The 17,043-nt window shown below is 46.2% G+C and overlaps 1 protein-coding gene and 1 non-coding gene across 4 annotated transcripts in view; both read left to right on the top strand.

Annotated features, from left to right (window-relative positions):
* The window catches only part of LOC118365934 (striatin-interacting protein 1 homolog), a 40,624-nt gene that overhangs the window by 19,515 nt on the left and 4,066 nt on the right, over positions 1–17,043 (top strand). For 2 of the 3 annotated variants that reach the window (XM_052491854.1, XM_052491852.1), the window contains exons 6-21: positions 4,503–4,571; positions 5,937–6,043; positions 7,516–7,643; positions 7,901–8,089; positions 8,597–8,647; positions 9,468–9,700; positions 10,415–10,480; positions 10,610–10,673; positions 11,154–11,225; positions 11,645–11,719; positions 11,888–11,985; positions 12,190–12,316; positions 14,230–14,330; positions 14,530–14,596; positions 14,786–14,890; positions 15,057–15,261. In XM_052491854.1, coding sequence (XP_052347814.1) covers positions 4,503–4,571; positions 5,937–6,043; positions 7,516–7,643; positions 7,901–8,089; positions 8,597–8,647; positions 9,468–9,700; positions 10,415–10,480; positions 10,610–10,673; positions 11,154–11,225; positions 11,645–11,719; positions 11,888–11,985; positions 12,190–12,316; positions 14,230–14,330; positions 14,530–14,596; positions 14,786–14,890; positions 15,057–15,261 — 1,757 coding nt within the window. The remainder of the gene's footprint in view (positions 1–4,502; positions 4,572–5,936; positions 6,044–7,515; positions 7,644–7,900; positions 8,090–8,596; positions 8,648–9,467; positions 9,701–10,414; positions 10,481–10,609; positions 10,674–11,153; positions 11,226–11,644; positions 11,720–11,887; positions 11,986–12,189; positions 12,317–14,229; positions 14,331–14,529; positions 14,597–14,785; positions 14,891–15,056; positions 15,262–17,043) is intronic. The other variant, XM_052491853.1, reaches the window with a different exon arrangement.
* trnaa-ugc (transfer RNA alanine (anticodon UGC)) lies at positions 2,677–2,750 on the top strand. The gene has a single exon. It is a non-coding gene; the product is annotated as a tRNA-Ala (tRNA).

The raw sequence follows: 17,043 nt of genomic DNA, 5'->3' as shown, positions 1-17,043 counted from the left end.
CCGATTTCATAAAAGAATCTGCCGTTTCCAACTACGATAGTCATTTACAACATCAATTATCACTGTATTTCTGATCAATTTTATGTTATTTTAATTATCTAAAAAACAAGGATATTTCAAAGTCACTCATCAATAAGTCAAATACTATACACTGAGTGTATAAAACATTAAGAACAGTCGTCCTAATATTGAGTTGCAGCGCCCTTTTTGGCCTCAGAACAGTCTCAATTCATCGGGGCATGGGCTCTACAAGGTGTCGAAAGCGTTCTACAGGGATGCTGGCACTTGTTGACTCCAATGCTTCCCACAGTTGTGTCAAGTTGGCTGGATGTAATTTGGGTGGTAGACCATTCTTGATTCACACAGGAAACTGTTCAGCATGAAAAAACCCAGTGACGTTGCAGTTCTTGACCCAAATAGGTGCGCCTGGCACTTACTACCATACCCGGTTTGAAGGCACATAAATAATTTTCACTCTCTGAATGGTACACATACACAATCTATGTCTCAATTGTCTCAAGGTTTAAAAATCCTTCTTTAACCTGTCTCCTCCCCTTCATCTACACTGATTTTAAAGTGGATTTAACAAGTGACATCAATAAGGGATCATAGCCTTCACCCGGATTCACTCAGTCAGTTCTTAATGTTTTGTACACTGTACAATTTCAGGTGGTCTTTTCAAACAGCTCCTACACTTAAAGGGCATCCCATAAGCATACCACTGAATCAATAAGTAGGTATATTAAATGTCCCCACGGAGTCAATTCTCTCTGTGTGTGTGTGTGTGTGTGTGTGTGTGTGTGTGTGTGTGTGTGTGTGTGTGTGTGTGTGTGTGTGTGTGTGTGTGTGTGTGTGTGTGTGTGTGTGTGTGTGTGTGTGTGTGTGTGTGTGTGTGTGTGTGCTTGTGCTTGTGCGTGTGGGGAATTGAACAGGATTGAACATCTATTTTTAATTATTCTCCTGGTGGGAGTGACTCGGGAGGTGGGAGGTGGTACAGGCCGTGGTCTATGTCTATGCTGCCTGACTATTTTGGGTCTCTACCAACCTTAGCCATAGACTAATCTACCTAATGGGAGAGGCTGGTAGAGATGGTGCTGATAATAGCTGATTGGCTGGGGGGGGGGTGTGTGTGTGTGTGTGTGTGTGTGTGTGTGTGTGTGTGTGTGTGTGTGTGCGCTTGTGTGTGTGTGTGTGTGTGTGTGCGCTTGTGTGTGTGTGTGTGTGTGTGTGTGTGTGTGTGTGTGTGTGTGTGTGTGTGTGTGTGTGTGTGTGTGTGTGTGTGTGTGTGTGTGTGTGTGTGTGTGTGTGTGTGTGTGTGTGTGTGTGTGTGTGTGTGTGGGGAATTGAACAGGATTGAACATCTATTTTTAATTATTCTCCTGGTGGGAGTGACTCGGGGAGGTGGGAGGTGGTACAGGCCGTGGTCTATGTGTGTGTGGAGAGGAGACAGACAGCTCGATCATGACTCAGTGTCCAGGAATGGCTTCCTGTTCTGTTTCTTCTGTTGGGTATTTCTGTCCATCCCCTTGGCTCCTCTTTAACGAGAGAGTCACCGCCAGGCAAGTCTAATCCCTGCTGAGTGTTGCTGCGGGACCCTGGACAGTGTGGAGTTAAACACACACAGGCACGTACGTGTACATGCACACGCACGTTCACAGACCGGCAGAGAGATACACACACACCAGAAATGTTAATTCATGAATACACCATTCTCTCTTTCTCTTCTCCGTCCTACCTCCCACATCCATCCCTCTTCGCTTCAGCTAGGATATGAGGCACCTACTGGCTCTTAGTGAGGGGGACAAGAGCAGCGAGAGCAGGTTGAGAGCAGACAGAGGGAGACAGAGCACCGGCCTCTGCGATTCACACGTCACAGCTCACTGGCGAGGCGGCAGAGCCTTCAAGGCGTTGTTTCCTTCCTTTAGTCTATGTGCTCCTCTGTCCTGGTCTCTTATTGACCTCTGATTCTACGGCTTAGCAAGCAAGCAGCCGCCTCCTATTACTTCGTAGCACCTGTTAAGCTGCGGAGCCAACACACAGGGAATGATCTCTGTCTGTATTTCTCCTCTGCCATTTATCCTGCCTGCACTGGTGTTCATTCTCAGTTGTGATTTACGCTGGGGGGGTTTTCCACTTCAAATCAAATACAAGTTTGTCACATGCTTCGTAAACAACAGGTGTGGACTAACAGTGGAATGCCTACGGGCTCTTCCCAACAATGCAGAGAGAAAGAAAATAGAGATATACCAGAAAAGTCAAACACGTAATGATAGATACACAATGAGTAACGATAACTAGGCTATATACAAGGGGTACCAGTACCGAGTCCATGTGAAGGGGTACGAGGTCATTGAGGTAGATAAGTACCTATAACTAGAAACAAAGTGACACGTTAGTAGCAGCAGCGAGTCAGAAAAATTTATGCAAAAAGGGTCAATGCTATTTGGTTAACTATTTAACTAACTATTTAGCAGTCTTATGGCCTGGCGGTAGAAGCTGTTCAAGGGCCTGTTGGTTCCAGACTTGGGTGGCTGGAGTCTTTGACCATTTTTAGGGCCTTCCTCTGACACTGGCTGGTATAGAGGTCCTGGATGGCAGGGAGCTTGGCCCCAGTGATGTACTGGGCCGTACACACTAACCCACAACCCTCCAGGGTCCTTAGCTCAGTGATGGACGGTCCAGTGTGGCTCAGTTGGTAGAGCATGGTGCTTGCAACGTCAGGGTTGTGGGTTCGATTCCCACGGCGGACCAGTACGAAAATGTATACACTCTGAATAAGAGCATCTGCTAAATGACAAAAAATGGAAATGTAAAATATGATGAGCTTGGAGGGCACTATGGTGTCAATGAACTGCATTCTCATGTAGGTGTGCCTTTTGTCCAAGTGGGAAAGGGCAGTGTGGAGTGTAATAGAGATTACGCTATCTGTGGAACTGTTGGGGTGGAATGCGAATTGGAGTGGGTCCAGGGTGTCTGGGATGATGGTGTTGATGTGAACCATGACCAGCCTTTCAAAGCGTTTGTCGGCTGCAGATGTGAGTGCTACAAGGCGATAGTCATTTAGACAGGTTACCTTTTGGCTTTCTTGAGCACAGGAACTATGGTGGTCTGCTTAAAGCATGTAGGTATTACAGACTGGGTCAGGAAGATGTTTAAAATGTCAGTGAATTAACTTGCCAGCTGGTCAGCGCATGCTCTGAGTACACGTCCTGGTAATCCATCTGGCCCTGCGGCCTTGTGAATGTTAACCTGTTGATAGATTTTCCTCACATCGGCTACGGAGAGGGTGATAACCCAGTCGTCTGGAACAGTTGGTGCTCTCACGCATGGTTCAGTGTTGCCTCAAAGCAAGCATAGAAGGCATTAAGCTTGTCTGGTAGTATCACGTCACTGGGCAATTCTTGGCTGAGTTTCCCTTTGTAATCCGTGATAGTTTGCAAGCCTTGCCACATCCGACAAGGGTTCGAGCCAGTGTAATAGGATTCGATATTAGTCCTCTATTGACACTTTTCCTGTTTGATGGTTTTTCGAGGGTGTTGCGAGATTTCTTATAACCGTCCGGGTTAGTGTCCCTCTCCTTAAAAGTGGCAGCTTTAGCTCAGTGTGGATGTTGCCTGTAATCCGTGGCTTCTGGTTGGGAAAAGTATGTACGGTCAATGTGGGGACAGCGTTGTCAACGCACTTATTAATGAAGCCGGTGACTGATGTGGTAAACTCTGAAAATGCCATAGGATGATTCCCAGAACAAATTCCAGTCTGTGCTAGCGAAACAGTTCTGTAGCTTAGCATTCGCTTCATCGGACCACTTCCGTCACTGGTACTTCCTGTTTGAGTTTTTGCTTGTAAGCAGGAATCAGGAGGATAGAGTTATGGTCATAATTGCAAAATGGAGGGTGAGGGAGAGCTTTGTATGTGTCTCTGTGTGTGGAGTGAAGGTGATCTAGAGTTGTTTCTCCTCTAGTTGCACAGGTGAATTGCTGGGAGAAATGAGATAAGTTGTCCTGCATTAAGATCACCGGCCACTAGGAGCGCTGCCTCTGGATGAGCATTTCCTTGTTGGATAATGGATCTATACAGCTCATTGAATGTGGTTTTAGTGCCAGCATTGGTTTGTGGTGGTAAATAGACATCTACGAAAAATATAGATTAAAACTTGGTAAATAGTGTGGTCTACAGTTTAGCAGAACCTCAAGACTTCCTTTTAATATTAGAGATTGCGCACTAGCTGTTGTTAAGAAAGCGGCACCCACCACCCCCTTGAGCTTACCTGATACTGCCGTTCTGTCCTGCTGATGCATGGAAAAGCTCATAAAGCGGCCTCTATACATTCCATTGTCATTCTAGTCTTTGTCACTTTAGTTATAGGAAATGAGAACTTCCTGACCCCATGACCTGACCAGAGCCTAGACATGAGCGATACCTCTCGTCTGTTGTGTTTAGCTGTGGTGTGGTATGATTTGTACTGTATACATGCTGAACTGCTTCTGTGTTTGACTCTGCAGTAACAACCAAGCCTGCAGCAGTGCAGTGAGGAAACCTGCCATCTCTCTGGCGGACAGCACAGAACTCAGGTGACCATCCTTCCACCTCACTGATTTTTACAGCAGTCGCCCAATCAGCCAAGCCCAAAATCACAAACAGCAAGCAATGCATATGTAGAAGCATTATGGCTGGGAAAAGCTCCCTAGTAAGGAAGGAACTCTCTTCTGGCTGTGCCAGGTGGGAATTATAAAAGTACCTGGCCATTTAAGGTCAGATTGTTCTTCAAGATGTTCAAATGTTCAAGGATGGGCAGCAGGGTCAAATAATACTCAGTGGTTGTAGAGGATGCAACAGGTCAGTACTTCAGGAGTAAACACCACTAGAGTGATATCAACAGACCACCAACTTACTACTCTTAGGCAAGGCTGAGTATAGCCCACGAAGATCTCCTCCACAGCACGAGCCCAAGGGGGCACAAAACCGGATAGGAAGATCACATCTGTGACTCAACCTACTCAAGTGACAAACCCCTCCTAGGGACGGCTTGGAAGAGCCCTAGTAAGCCAGTGACTCAGCCCCCCTAATAGGGTCAGAGGCAGAGAATCCCAGTGGAGAGAGGGGAGCCGGCCAGGCAGAGACAGCAAGGGAGGTTCGTCGCTCCAGTGCCTTGCCGTTCACCTTTGCATCCCTGGGCCAGACTACACTCAATCATATGACCTACTGAAGAGATGCGTCTTCAGTAATGACTTAAAGGTTGAGACCGAGTCTGCGTCTCTCACATGGGTAGGCATACCATTCCATAAAAATGGAGCTCTATAGGAGAAAGCCCTGCCTCCAGCTGTTTGCTTACAAATTCTAGGGACAATAAGGTGGGAAACTAAATAACACGTCCTAATAGCTTGTAGAAAATGGAGGCCATTATGGCTTGTTTTCCATCTGAATCAAGGCGTTAATGCACAGGACACTGCCTCGCTAACATTGTATAATTACTGTAGGGTGATTTAGGCTGATGCATTAGCTAGGCAAGTGCATGTGGAAACGTGTACAAGAGCATTAAGTGTGCACACACACACATTTACAGATTCACACATGTACAAACTACACATAGGCAGACATAATGTATGCACAAGCACACACAGTTATGTTTTTTGGAGTGGAGAGATGTTCTACCTCAGTAGGTTACAGACTATTTGTCTTGATCCATGCATCAAGGGTAGCCTAGTGGTTAGAGCGTTGGACTAGTAACCGAAAGGTTGCAAGTTCGAATCCCCAAGCTGACAAGGTACAAATCTGTCGTTCTGCCCCTGAACAGGCAGTTAATCCACTGTTCCTAGGCCGTCATTGAAAATAAGAATTTGTTCTTAACTGACTTGCCTAGTAAAATAAAGGCAAAATAAAAAAAAATGAAAAACACACCTGTTCATTCTGACCTCTGACCTCTCGTGTTCCACTAGGGTCTTGCTAAGCATCATGTACCTGATGGTGGAGACCATCCGTCTGCAGACAGAGGATGACAGGCCAGAGTGGAGAACTGCCAGAGAGGCCTTCAAGACTGAACTGGGTTTGTGTGTGTGTGCGCATTGTAAGACGTTTCTGTAATTTCAACAGTAAAACACTGTAAAATGCCATACATGTGTTTTACAGCACATCAAGACTTTAATTTCAACAGCAAAACACTGTGAAATGCACAGTAAAATACCTTAAATGTGTTTTACAGGATTAATGATGGTGCATTGTGGGTTAATGTTGTGAGCTGGGAAAGAGTCTTGCTCATTAACATGCTGTATGTTAATGTATGCCTTGTAAGAGGCTGTATTTGTTGCACCCGTGAGTGAGAATGCTGTACCCACCCAGAATACAGTAATAAACTGTATTTTAGGAATTCTACAAACCTTTTACTGTAGATTTTCAGGACCTTACTGGCAGCAATTGACTGTAATTCAGAATACAGTACCAAACTGCATTTTTGGAGTGCCAAAAACCTTTTGAGCAGTAGTGGGTGCATGGTATTGTTCTCTTTTAAGAGGCTATATTAGTGAGAATGCTGTACGAATTTAACTGATATGTGATAGTAGTTCCCTAACAATGAAATGTATATAGGGAACAGATCAGAGTTAGCCTGGCTGACGTGACCCACGTGACGACACAGCTCGAGAGCTGGCCTCTGCCAGACTAGATCAGAGTGGCAGTGAGTCTTACACCTTTAATGGTTGAATATGTAACCATGTCCATTCGATCTGTTTCACCCTGTAATAACAGCCAGTTTGGAAGCCTTTCTTTAGGCCTCTAGAAGGGCAAGTGATATAAAACACCAAATGTTCATAAATATGATGTAATATTCAAATACCTAGCAGCCAACCTTCTCGCTCCAATCCCTTGTAGTTACAGTAAAATACTGCAATAATGACTTTCTTACAGTTTATTAGGCACCTTTACTGTATTGGACTGTGTTTCATTTCTTCGAAATTATAGTCATTTACAGGAAGGAGATGTCAAGCTACCGTGAATATCTCAGTAATGTTTTGGCACTATCCAGAGATAGTCAGAGAGATATCATAAGATATCTTGCTGTAATAACTATTATTTTGAAGACCAGTGTCTCCTTAATAACTACAACAATATTTTCAGTAACGGTTTCAGAAACGGTTTTACATGCTATGACTTTGATATGTGTTTTTTTTTCTCAACTTTGGTTGAATGCACAGACCGTAAGTTGCTAATGACAAGAGTGCCTGCTAAATCACCCAAATGTAAAAATGACAACTTGCAAAGAACACTGGGTGATTGCAGATTTATACCGTAATTTTTATTGGTACTGTAATTTAGATTACAGTAACTGACTTGGTAGTGTACATTAGATTACAGTAACAGTTTTGCTACTGTAAAATGGATTACAGTAGCTGTACTGTAAAAGAAAGTACAGTAACTTACTGGCCAATTGCTGCCAGTAAGTTACTGTAAATTATACAGGAAATGTTTTAGTGTGTACACTGTATGTGTGTGCTGGCTGTTGACCCTCTCCTCTAACCTCAGGTTCTCCTCTGTACAACGGAGAGCCATTTTCCCTGTTGCTCTTCACCATGGTGACCAAGTTCTGCAGTATGAACGCACCACACTTTCCCATGAAGAAGGTCCTACTCCTGCTCTGGAAGACCATCCTGGTCAGTAAGCTACAGCACCGACACCATTACCTGTCCGTTTAGTAGGCTAGCTGCTCCGTAACAGAGGTATTTCATCCACCACTAGTGTAAATTCAAAACACTTGCTAGAATGACGTTGGAACCGGAGTGTCAGGCTCGACTGGCTCCCGCAATGGAATCGATGGGTTCGTTTGCCAATAGCTGCACAGAGCTCTGTCCGCGTGATCATGTACATCTCTGTGGCTTTCTGTGTCCGTCCGTCTCTCTGCGTGTCACAGTTCACCATGGGGGGCTTCGAGGAGCTCCAGGAGATGAAGGTTCGAGGGAGAGAGAGGCTGAGCCTGCCCCCCCTGCCTGAGGACAGCATCAAGGTAATTCGGAGCATGAGAGCAGCCTCTCCTCCAGCCTCGGCAATGGAGCTCATCGAACAGCAACAGCAGGCCAAGAGAGGACGCCGCAGCCGCAGGGTACGTATTATACAGCCATTATATCATGCACATACTGTTCCTGGAGCTTTACACACACACACACACACACACACACACACACACACACACACACACACACACACACACACACACACACACACACACACACACACACACACACACACACACACACACACACACACACACACACACACACACACACACACACACACACACACACACACACACACCTGTGCGCTAGACTCACTTGACTGAATACACACCTGATGTGTTCTAACAGCGAGCCTAACTAAACCCGTGCAGTCACAGCCTCACGCGCCACGCCCTCTAACAAGCATGGATTGCTCAGCCTGACTGTAGCAGTAGAGAATGTGACTAGGAGCTATGTGCACACCCTCGGTGTATTGCATTCCCCCTGACACGTTTGTTCTTTTAACTTCTTCCTCTAATCCCAACTGTGCTGTTTTTAGACTGGGGCTCTGACTTCACCAGGCTCTCAACCTCCTCTTCCTTGTGTCCCTGCAGAGTGCCTTTGTTGATAGCTTGGAAGGAGACAGTCCCTTTCCCAAGAAGCAGGTCTTTACCCACTTTCCCTCTGCATTTTCTCTGCCTCGGGCTGGTTCTTGCACCTTCTATTCCTCCACCTCTTTCTTTTCCTCTTCTTTCTCCTCTTCCTTTTATTCCTTGTCCTCCTCCTCCTCCTCCTCTTCCTCCTTCCCCCTTTCCTCCTCCTTCACTGCGCTCTGCACTGTATGGGTGGGTACAGAGGCGGGGCTGGCTGTGGTCGAGGTCCCTGCGGACATGACGGGAGCTTTCCTCTCGTCTCCATCTCCACCGGGTTGCTAGGGCGCCAGCGTATCGCTGTAGAACAACAGTTCACTGCAGCTTCTTTCCCACCACGCAGCTGAATGTCTTGTTCTCCATGGGATATGAGTCATGTAGGTCTATGCTGCTTCCGTTACCTCTGTTGCTCTCCTCGCCAGCACACAGTCGACCTGACGACTACTTACTACCACCACACCGCCATACGTTGCATTGCACTGGCGCTCCGCTGCTACTAAATGCAACCCCCTTTGCCTGATGCTTGTTGCATTGATGATGCCGCAGTCATTCATTAAAACTATGGAAGTGGTTTGAGATTATTGGGGTTTGTGTTTGTATGACTCATTATGGTTGTAAGTGGAATGTTTAACACTTGAATATGGAGTTGGGCCCAAAGGTTCCTCAGGTTTTTTACTGGGAGTTTCTGTAACTTTTTTGTTTTGGAGTGCAGCCTTATGGTAGGTAAATCTTGAGTATTGCTTGGGGTTGGAGTGGGAAGCCAGGGCCTAACCCTGTGCGTGTGTGTGAGGGGACGGCCTCTTTCATGCCCCCTGCTGGTTGTTCTGGTTTCCAGCCCCTGGTAAAGCAGGACAGCCTAGACACGTACAACGAGCGAGACCCCTTTAAGAACGACGACGCACGCGACGAGGAAGAGGATGGCGAGGAAGCCGACAGTGGCATCGAGGGCGAGGTGGACCCCCTGGACCGTGATGTCATCATCCAGCCGCCACCCCCACCGCCCCCGCTCAGACCCCCCACTGAGAGAGCGTCCCTCCCCAAGGGTCTGCCCTGGGCCCCCAAAGTCAGGTAAGGCTGGAACGCCCAGTTCCAAACAAACCTCTCGCCCCTCGCCATAACTCTTAACCCTTCTGTGTTTGCAGGTCTGAAGGGATCTGAAACCATCAGAAGGCAGGGTGGATCGATCACTTTATTGCTTACCTCAGGCCTGAAAACTCAAGTGATAGCATACAAAATCTAAATGTACACTGGGTTCTAGTTGTGTTATTCTACACACTCGTGCTGCTGATAGTGCACCCTCTGTTTAGGAGGACTCAAAGTAACCCACCTCAGTCACTCATACAGTAACAGCCAGCTCCCCCTCGCAAGATGGCCTCTGTCTACACATTAGTGACAGTGGCCTATCTCTCGTGTGTGTGTGCGTGGGCGGACTTGGCGACATGAATAATAATTTAGGTGAGGTGGAGTTCCAGATCCCAATATCACACAGTGTACAGAGGCAGCATCGAGTGTGACTGATGAGGCTTTAAGCAGCCAACACGGCACCCTAAAGTGTGTGTGTGCAAACACTCTTAAGATGGATGTCTGTGGGAGAGGAGATGCATCATCTGGTTAGCAGCCGAACGTCTTTGATCGGTCTGTTTAGATAGTATCTCGACAAGCCCGGGAAACCAGACTAGGAAACACAGTAGGTCTCGTAGTGTGATCAGTGAGGAGGTGAATCTGGGGGGGGTTAGTGAGGGGCAGCAGGCCTCTATCGAATCTATCGGTCTGTCTCCACAGAGAGAAAGACATCGAGCACTTCCTGGAGACCAGCAGGAACAAGTTCATCGGCTTCACTCTGGGAAAGTGAGTGTCGCTTTCACTGTGTTGTCTGACAGGCTCGCTCCACGTGGTATACTGCCATGTGTGGTCCTAGTTATTGCAGTGCCAGTGACTGTTCTCTCTCGGCTGCAATGTTTTTATTTTATTTTCTAGTGACACAGAGACACTGGTCGGTCTTCCTAGGCCCATACACGAGAGTGTCAAGACCCTCAAACAGGTAAGGGGGAGATAAATCACTCTTGTCCTTCCACTTCTATCCTTTCTCCCTCTCCTCTCAATCCCTCCGTCGCTCTCGCTCCACCAGGATCGAGTGTTACACCGGTGGCGAAGCATTGACCGTTTATTTGACCTAGCTGGTCAATATCCCTGGACGTTGACATCCCACTTGGACATCTAATTGTGTGTTTTGAACTGACTGTGAAACACCGTTACACTGAGGAATGCCCTTCTGTGTGTCAACCTGTGAATACTAATGACCGCCCATTCAAAGCCGCTTCTGTTTACACACAGGGCGCTGCCTGACGAGATAATGTCGGAATACTATGGTATATCGCCATGGTGATGTCTCATTGAAAAGGTGTGAAGTGGAATAGAATGGATTGTGGTTATGAAGTGCTTTGCGCTGGCTCTCCTAGTGCTTTATATTGTATTGTGGCTAACTCACCCTATCCAACACCATGCTCTCTTTTCCCTCCAGCACAAATATGTCTCTATAGCTGAGATGCAGATCAAGAGGGAAGAGGAGCTTCAACAGTGTCCCATGACCCTGGTCAGTGACGCTTCTCACTGTTTACTTTATATGAAATGACAGGAACTCCTCTATTTGAATGAGTTTAATGCTAGGCTAAAACTATACTGGAAAATGAAGTGGGGGGGGGGGCTGTCAATGTTTTGACCCCTAGTTGCACCACACCTCCCAAAAGCATCATGTCTGCTCAATGTCTACATTTTTACATTTTAAAACTGTAGGGCTTTTTGTGTTTTATGTTGTGAATGTGTCTTTGTAATAACATTTGAATTCTATCTCTCTTCTAAAATAGATTCTTAATCTCAATGAGACTAACCTGGTCAAATAGAAATATGATCTTTCATTTTCTACGTGTTGGAACAGGGCTCTGTGATTGGAAACAAGATGACTAGAGACGGTGTGTAACTCATATGGTGTGGTGTGGTGTTGTGTTGTGTCAGGGAGAAGAGGATGTGGATGAGACCCCAACAGAGATCCTGTATCTGGGAATGCTTCCTAACCTGTCTCAGTATGTGGTGAGGACATCTACGGTTATATTCTGCTCTACCAAGACACTTCACATGGCATCATCTCTTACTTTGCATCTCAGAAATCATAGATTGTTACTAAGTATTTGCTGTCTAGACCTGTCATGTTTCCGAGCTGAGAGGTTGAAAGCTAAAAACCCACGTTGTATTGATCAGATTGCCCTTCTGAAGCTGCTGCTGGCTGCAGCACCTACCTCCAAGGCCAAGACGGACTCCATCAATATACTGGCTGATGTGCTGCCAGAGGAGATGCCGTGAGTGTAATAGCCTTGTGCCTCTCCTTGTTCCCTCACGGCCATCTTTGCCGTTCATGCTTAAGTTGAGTGATGGCGATAAGGAGGACATGTAATATAGTTTGTTCATAGATAAAGTCAATGACTATAGATTTGTCATGTCAAGGGAATTTGTTGCTATGAAGCACATAAAAGGTGTGTGTGTGTGTGTGTGTGTGATGGCAGAATCACGGTCCTCCAGAGCATGAAGCTGGGTATTGACGTGAACAGACACAAGGAGATCATTGTCAAGGCCATCTCTGCACTTCTGCTGCTGCTCCTCAAGCACCTGAAACTCAATCACATCTACCAAGTAAGCCCACCTACCACCCCTACCGGTCTTTCTTTCTCTCTACCTCTTTCTCTCTCTTTCTCTGTTTCCCCCCCTCCCTCCCACACCCCAGGTCAGCCACTATCTCTCGCTCTCCATCCCTTTCTCTCCCCCACCCCCTCAGGTCTGCCGCTGCTCTCTCGCTCTCATCTCTTCCAGTGGGGTAGTGGAGGGTAAACGCAGTTTAACCACTTTTGCAGAAAAATGCATTGAGTCAGCACACACACTAAGTCAGCCTCCATTCTCTCTCACCTCCCTGCATTCCACATTCACCACCACATTTCTCTCGCTTTCTGTCTTCATCTCCTCTCACATCCCCCACCCATTTGGCTCCTGGCAGCCGACAACACAGATCCTGCACTGGAATGATAGGCACACAGTCAAAGGTTCATACATCCCCCTGCACACAGAGAGGGAGGCAGGATAGAGGGAGGCAGGATAGAGGGAGGCAGGATAGAGGGAGGCAGGATAGAGGGAGGCAGGATAGAAGGAGGCAGGATAGAGGGAGGCAGGATAGAGGGAGGCAGGATAGAGGGAGGCAGGATAGAGGGAGGCAGGATAGAGGAGGCAGGATAGAGGGAGGCAGGATAGAGGGAGGCAGGATAGAGGGAGGCAGGATAGAGGGAGGCAGGATAGAGGGAGGCAGGATAGAGGGAGGCAGGATAGAGGGAGGCAGGATAGAGGAGGCAGGGAAGGCATGATAGAGGAAGGCATGATAGAGGGAGGCATGATAGAGGGAGGCATGATAGAGGGAGGCAGGAGGATGAGGAGGAGGGTTGGAGAAGTACCATCAGACAAGAAATGGGTACATAGCCGCACCATCCATTTTCCAAAATGCAAAGCTGAGCTCCTTCCAAAATCTGCTCTTGTAAAGGAGGATTATAATTCCTATTTTGGGCCGATTAGCTTCATGTATCGTCGTCCTACTGCTGCTTCTCCCTGAGACGAGAGAGTGTGTCTCTCTTCAGCACACGAAACCATGTACCTTTTTTTAAAAGGGATTGGTTCAAGATTGACTTTTTGGCACGCAACCACTATTGATAGGTAGTGAATCGTCTTCAGAGAGAAATGGAGCATCTGCTCTTTTGACAATAGTGTGCTTATACCTGGCAGCAGGTCAGGACTGTTCTGTCAAATCCTACATGAAAAAGGAGCTAGTTCCCCATTTAATAGGATGAAAGATGAACAACGCTGGATGTAAAATTATAGTAGCGCCATCTACTGCCCAAAATGATTACCTTCACTCTTATTTCCCACGACCAACTGCCAAATGAAGCTTGTTACAAAGATGCATTATTGAAACGGCAGAACCCAGCTCAGTGAAAGGGTTAAATGAGTCTGCCTATGGCTCCTATCCTGCTGGCTCTTAGACGGCCGTGCCGCAGAGCTGAGTACTTCCAGGGAGAGCAGATTGGCTAAATCCTCTGATTGGAACCCCCGTTATTCCCATCGTGAGAGTGTAAAGGGGTTGTCATTTCAGAGTGTCTTTTACACCCCAAAAGTCGGATGACAGAATGCTCATCATTGTTCCTGCTTTAAATTCATAGGCACACAGCAGTAATAGTAGCTGTGCTAACAAAAAGTGGTCTTGAACGGTCTTTTGATGATCGTAAACGATTGCATAGAATGTAGAAAAGAGGAGAAATCGGTCTATTCCTGAACTCTGCAGGCTGCTCATAAAATATAAAAAGACTGGGGGTTGGAGGATTAATCTTTTATTATTTAAAGGATATGAATTTTTATTATTAGGAGTTAAAGGGCAAGTGGGCCTTAGTGCTTTATCTGGTCCTCCATGGTTCCTGTGCACTAAAGACAGTCAGTGACTTTGCAGTGACCTTGTACTTCCTGTCTCTCTCTCTCTCTTTATCTCTTTCTCTCTCTCTCTCTCCCTCCAGTTTGAGATTGTCTCTCAACACCTGGTGTTTGCTAACTGCATCCCACTCATCCTCAAGTTCTTCAACCAGAACATCATGTCTTACATCAGTGCCAAAAACAGGTAGGACTCACTGACTACAACTGACTACCACTTAGATTCTGCCACAGTGCCAGAGGTGCATCTGCACCCACATAAAGGCAGGGGGGGGGGGGGTTCAGGTGTGGTTGGCAAATGTGTCGCTCTCACCTCAATGACAGGTGTAACACCACTGTTGACACAAAGATGGGCTGTTATACTCTCGTTTGTGCTCTCATTGTAGTATATGTGTGCTGGACTTCCCTCACTGTGTGGTCCACGAGATGCCTGAGCTCACGGCTGAGAGCTTGGTGAGTTCAGATCGCAAACCCATATGTTTACACCAGACTGTTTGAATGTTAATGGGTTTGGTTAATCTGTTGGCTGTGATTAGACACTGGCCGTGTCCGGCTACCCTTCCTAAACACTAGGCCGTTATACATGTATTCTTTGTGGGCGTTTTCAATTCTCCAAACCCTGTTGTTGCCTGTGATTTGTAGGAAGCTGGAGACAGTAATCAGTTCTGCTGGCGTAATCTCTTCTCCTGCATCAACCTGCTGAGGATCCTCAACAAGCTGACTAAGTGGAAACACTCCAGGACCATGGTGAGAGAGACCTGGTCCTGCGTCTCTTTATGATCACATGTCCCTTATTCAGTACCCACTTGCCTTGGGTGTACAGGCTAGAGGACAGTTTAGAATTAAAAAGATTTGTGACGGAACATTTTTGAGATCCACTGTGTCCTGCCTTCTCTTCCACCTCCTCTCTCAGATGCTGGTGGTGTTCAAGTCTGCTCCCATCCTGAAGAGGGCGCTGAAGGTCAAACAGGCCATGATGCAGCTGTATGTCCTCAAGCTGCTCAAGATCCAGACCAAGTACCTGGGCCGCCAGTGGAGGAAGAGCAACATGAAGACCATGTCAGCCATCTACCAGAAAGTACGACACAGGCTCAATGACGACTGGGCCTATGGCAACGGTAAGATGCAAATAACCTTTTGAACGCATACCTGAAGTCAACTCTTAATTCACTGGTCTGTAGGAGATGTGAAAGCTATGCAACGAATCAGAATGTGATGATGAATGTGAAATTAAATGCGGTAGGTACACACTATGTGTCTTTGACTATTGATCTCCGTAACGGAAAGTCCTATCAGCCAACTGCTGTAAGATGAAGGCCGGTAACTAAGGACGTGTTGCCATAGCAACCGAGCCAGGGACCAGCTAGGGGTGAGAGGCCCTCCGAGAAAAAGAGACGACTGTCTGTCATCACATGTCTCAGGTTCTATTCTCAATGGACCAGATGGACAGAGGGAAAGAGAGGAGAGAGCTCCATTGGTTCTTCGAATCAAATGTTATTGGTCACGTACACCTGGTTAGCAGATGTTAATGCTAGTGTAGCAAAATGCTTGTGCTTTTAGTTCCGACAGTGCAGTAACATCTAACAAGTAATCTAACAATTCCCCAACAACTACCTAATAGACACAAATCTAAAGGGGTGAATGAGAATATGTACGTGTAAGTACATGGATGAGCGATGGCCGAACGGCACAGGCAAGGTGCAATAGATGGTATAAAATACAGTATTTACGGTTGGAGTCATTAAAACTTGTTTTTCAACCACTCCACACATTTCTTGTTAACAAACTATAGTTTGGGCAAGTTGGTTAGGACATCTAGGGCATCTGTATGACACAAGTAATTTTTCCAACAATTGTTTACAGACAGATTATTTCACATATAATTCACTGTATCACAATTCCAGTGGGTCTGAATTGTACATACACTAAGTTGACTGTGCCTTTAAACAGCTTGGAAAATTCAAAAAAATGATGTCATGGCTTTAGAAGCTTCTGATAGGCTAATTGACATAATTTGAGTCAATTGGAGGTGTACCTGTGGATGTATTTCAAGGCCTATCTTCAAACTCAGTGCCTCCTTGCTTGACATTATGGGAAAATCAAAATAAAATCAGCCAAGACCTCAGACAAAAAATGTGTAGACCTCCACAAGTCTGGTTCATCCTTGGGAGCAATTTCCAAACGCCTGAAAGTACCACGTTCATCTGTACAAACAATAGTACGCAAGTATAAACACCATGGGACCACGCAGCTGTCATATCACTCAGGAAGAAGACGCGTTCTGTCTCCTATTGATGAAAGTACTTTGGTGCGAAAAGTGGAAATCAATCCCAGAACAACAGCAAAGGACCTTGTGAAGATGCTGGAGGAAACAGGTACAAAAGTATCTATATCCACAGTTAAACAAGTCCTATATCGACATAACCTGAAAGGCCACTCTGCAAGGAAGAAGCCACTGCTCCAAAACCACCATAAAAAAGCCAGACTACGGTTTGCAACTGCACATGGGAACAAAGATCATACTTTTTGTAGAAATGTCCTCTGGTCTGATGAAACAAAAATAGAACTGTTTGGCCATAATGACCATCTTTATGTTTGGAGGAAAAAGGGGGAGGCTTGCAAGCCGAAGGACATCATCCCAACCATGAAGTACGGGTGTGGCAGCATCATGTTGTGGGAGTGCTTTTGACCCAAGTTTAACAATTTAAAGGCAATGCGACCAAATGCTAATTGAGCGTATGTAAACTTCTCGCCCACTGGGAATGTGATGAAAGAAATAAAAGCTGAAATAAATCATCCTCTCTACTATTTTTCTGACATTTTACATTCTTAAAATAAAGTGGTGATCCTAACTGACCTAAGACAGGGAATTCTTACTAGGATTAAATGTCAGGAATTGT

This window comes from Oncorhynchus keta, chromosome 33 (assembly GCF_023373465.1).
Source record: "Oncorhynchus keta strain PuntledgeMale-10-30-2019 chromosome 33, Oket_V2, whole genome shotgun sequence".
Lineage (NCBI taxonomy): Eukaryota > Metazoa > Chordata > Actinopteri > Salmoniformes > Salmonidae > Oncorhynchus > Oncorhynchus keta.
The sequence above is the reverse complement of the archived record's forward strand: the minus strand, read 5'-3'. Positions and strand labels throughout refer to the sequence as shown.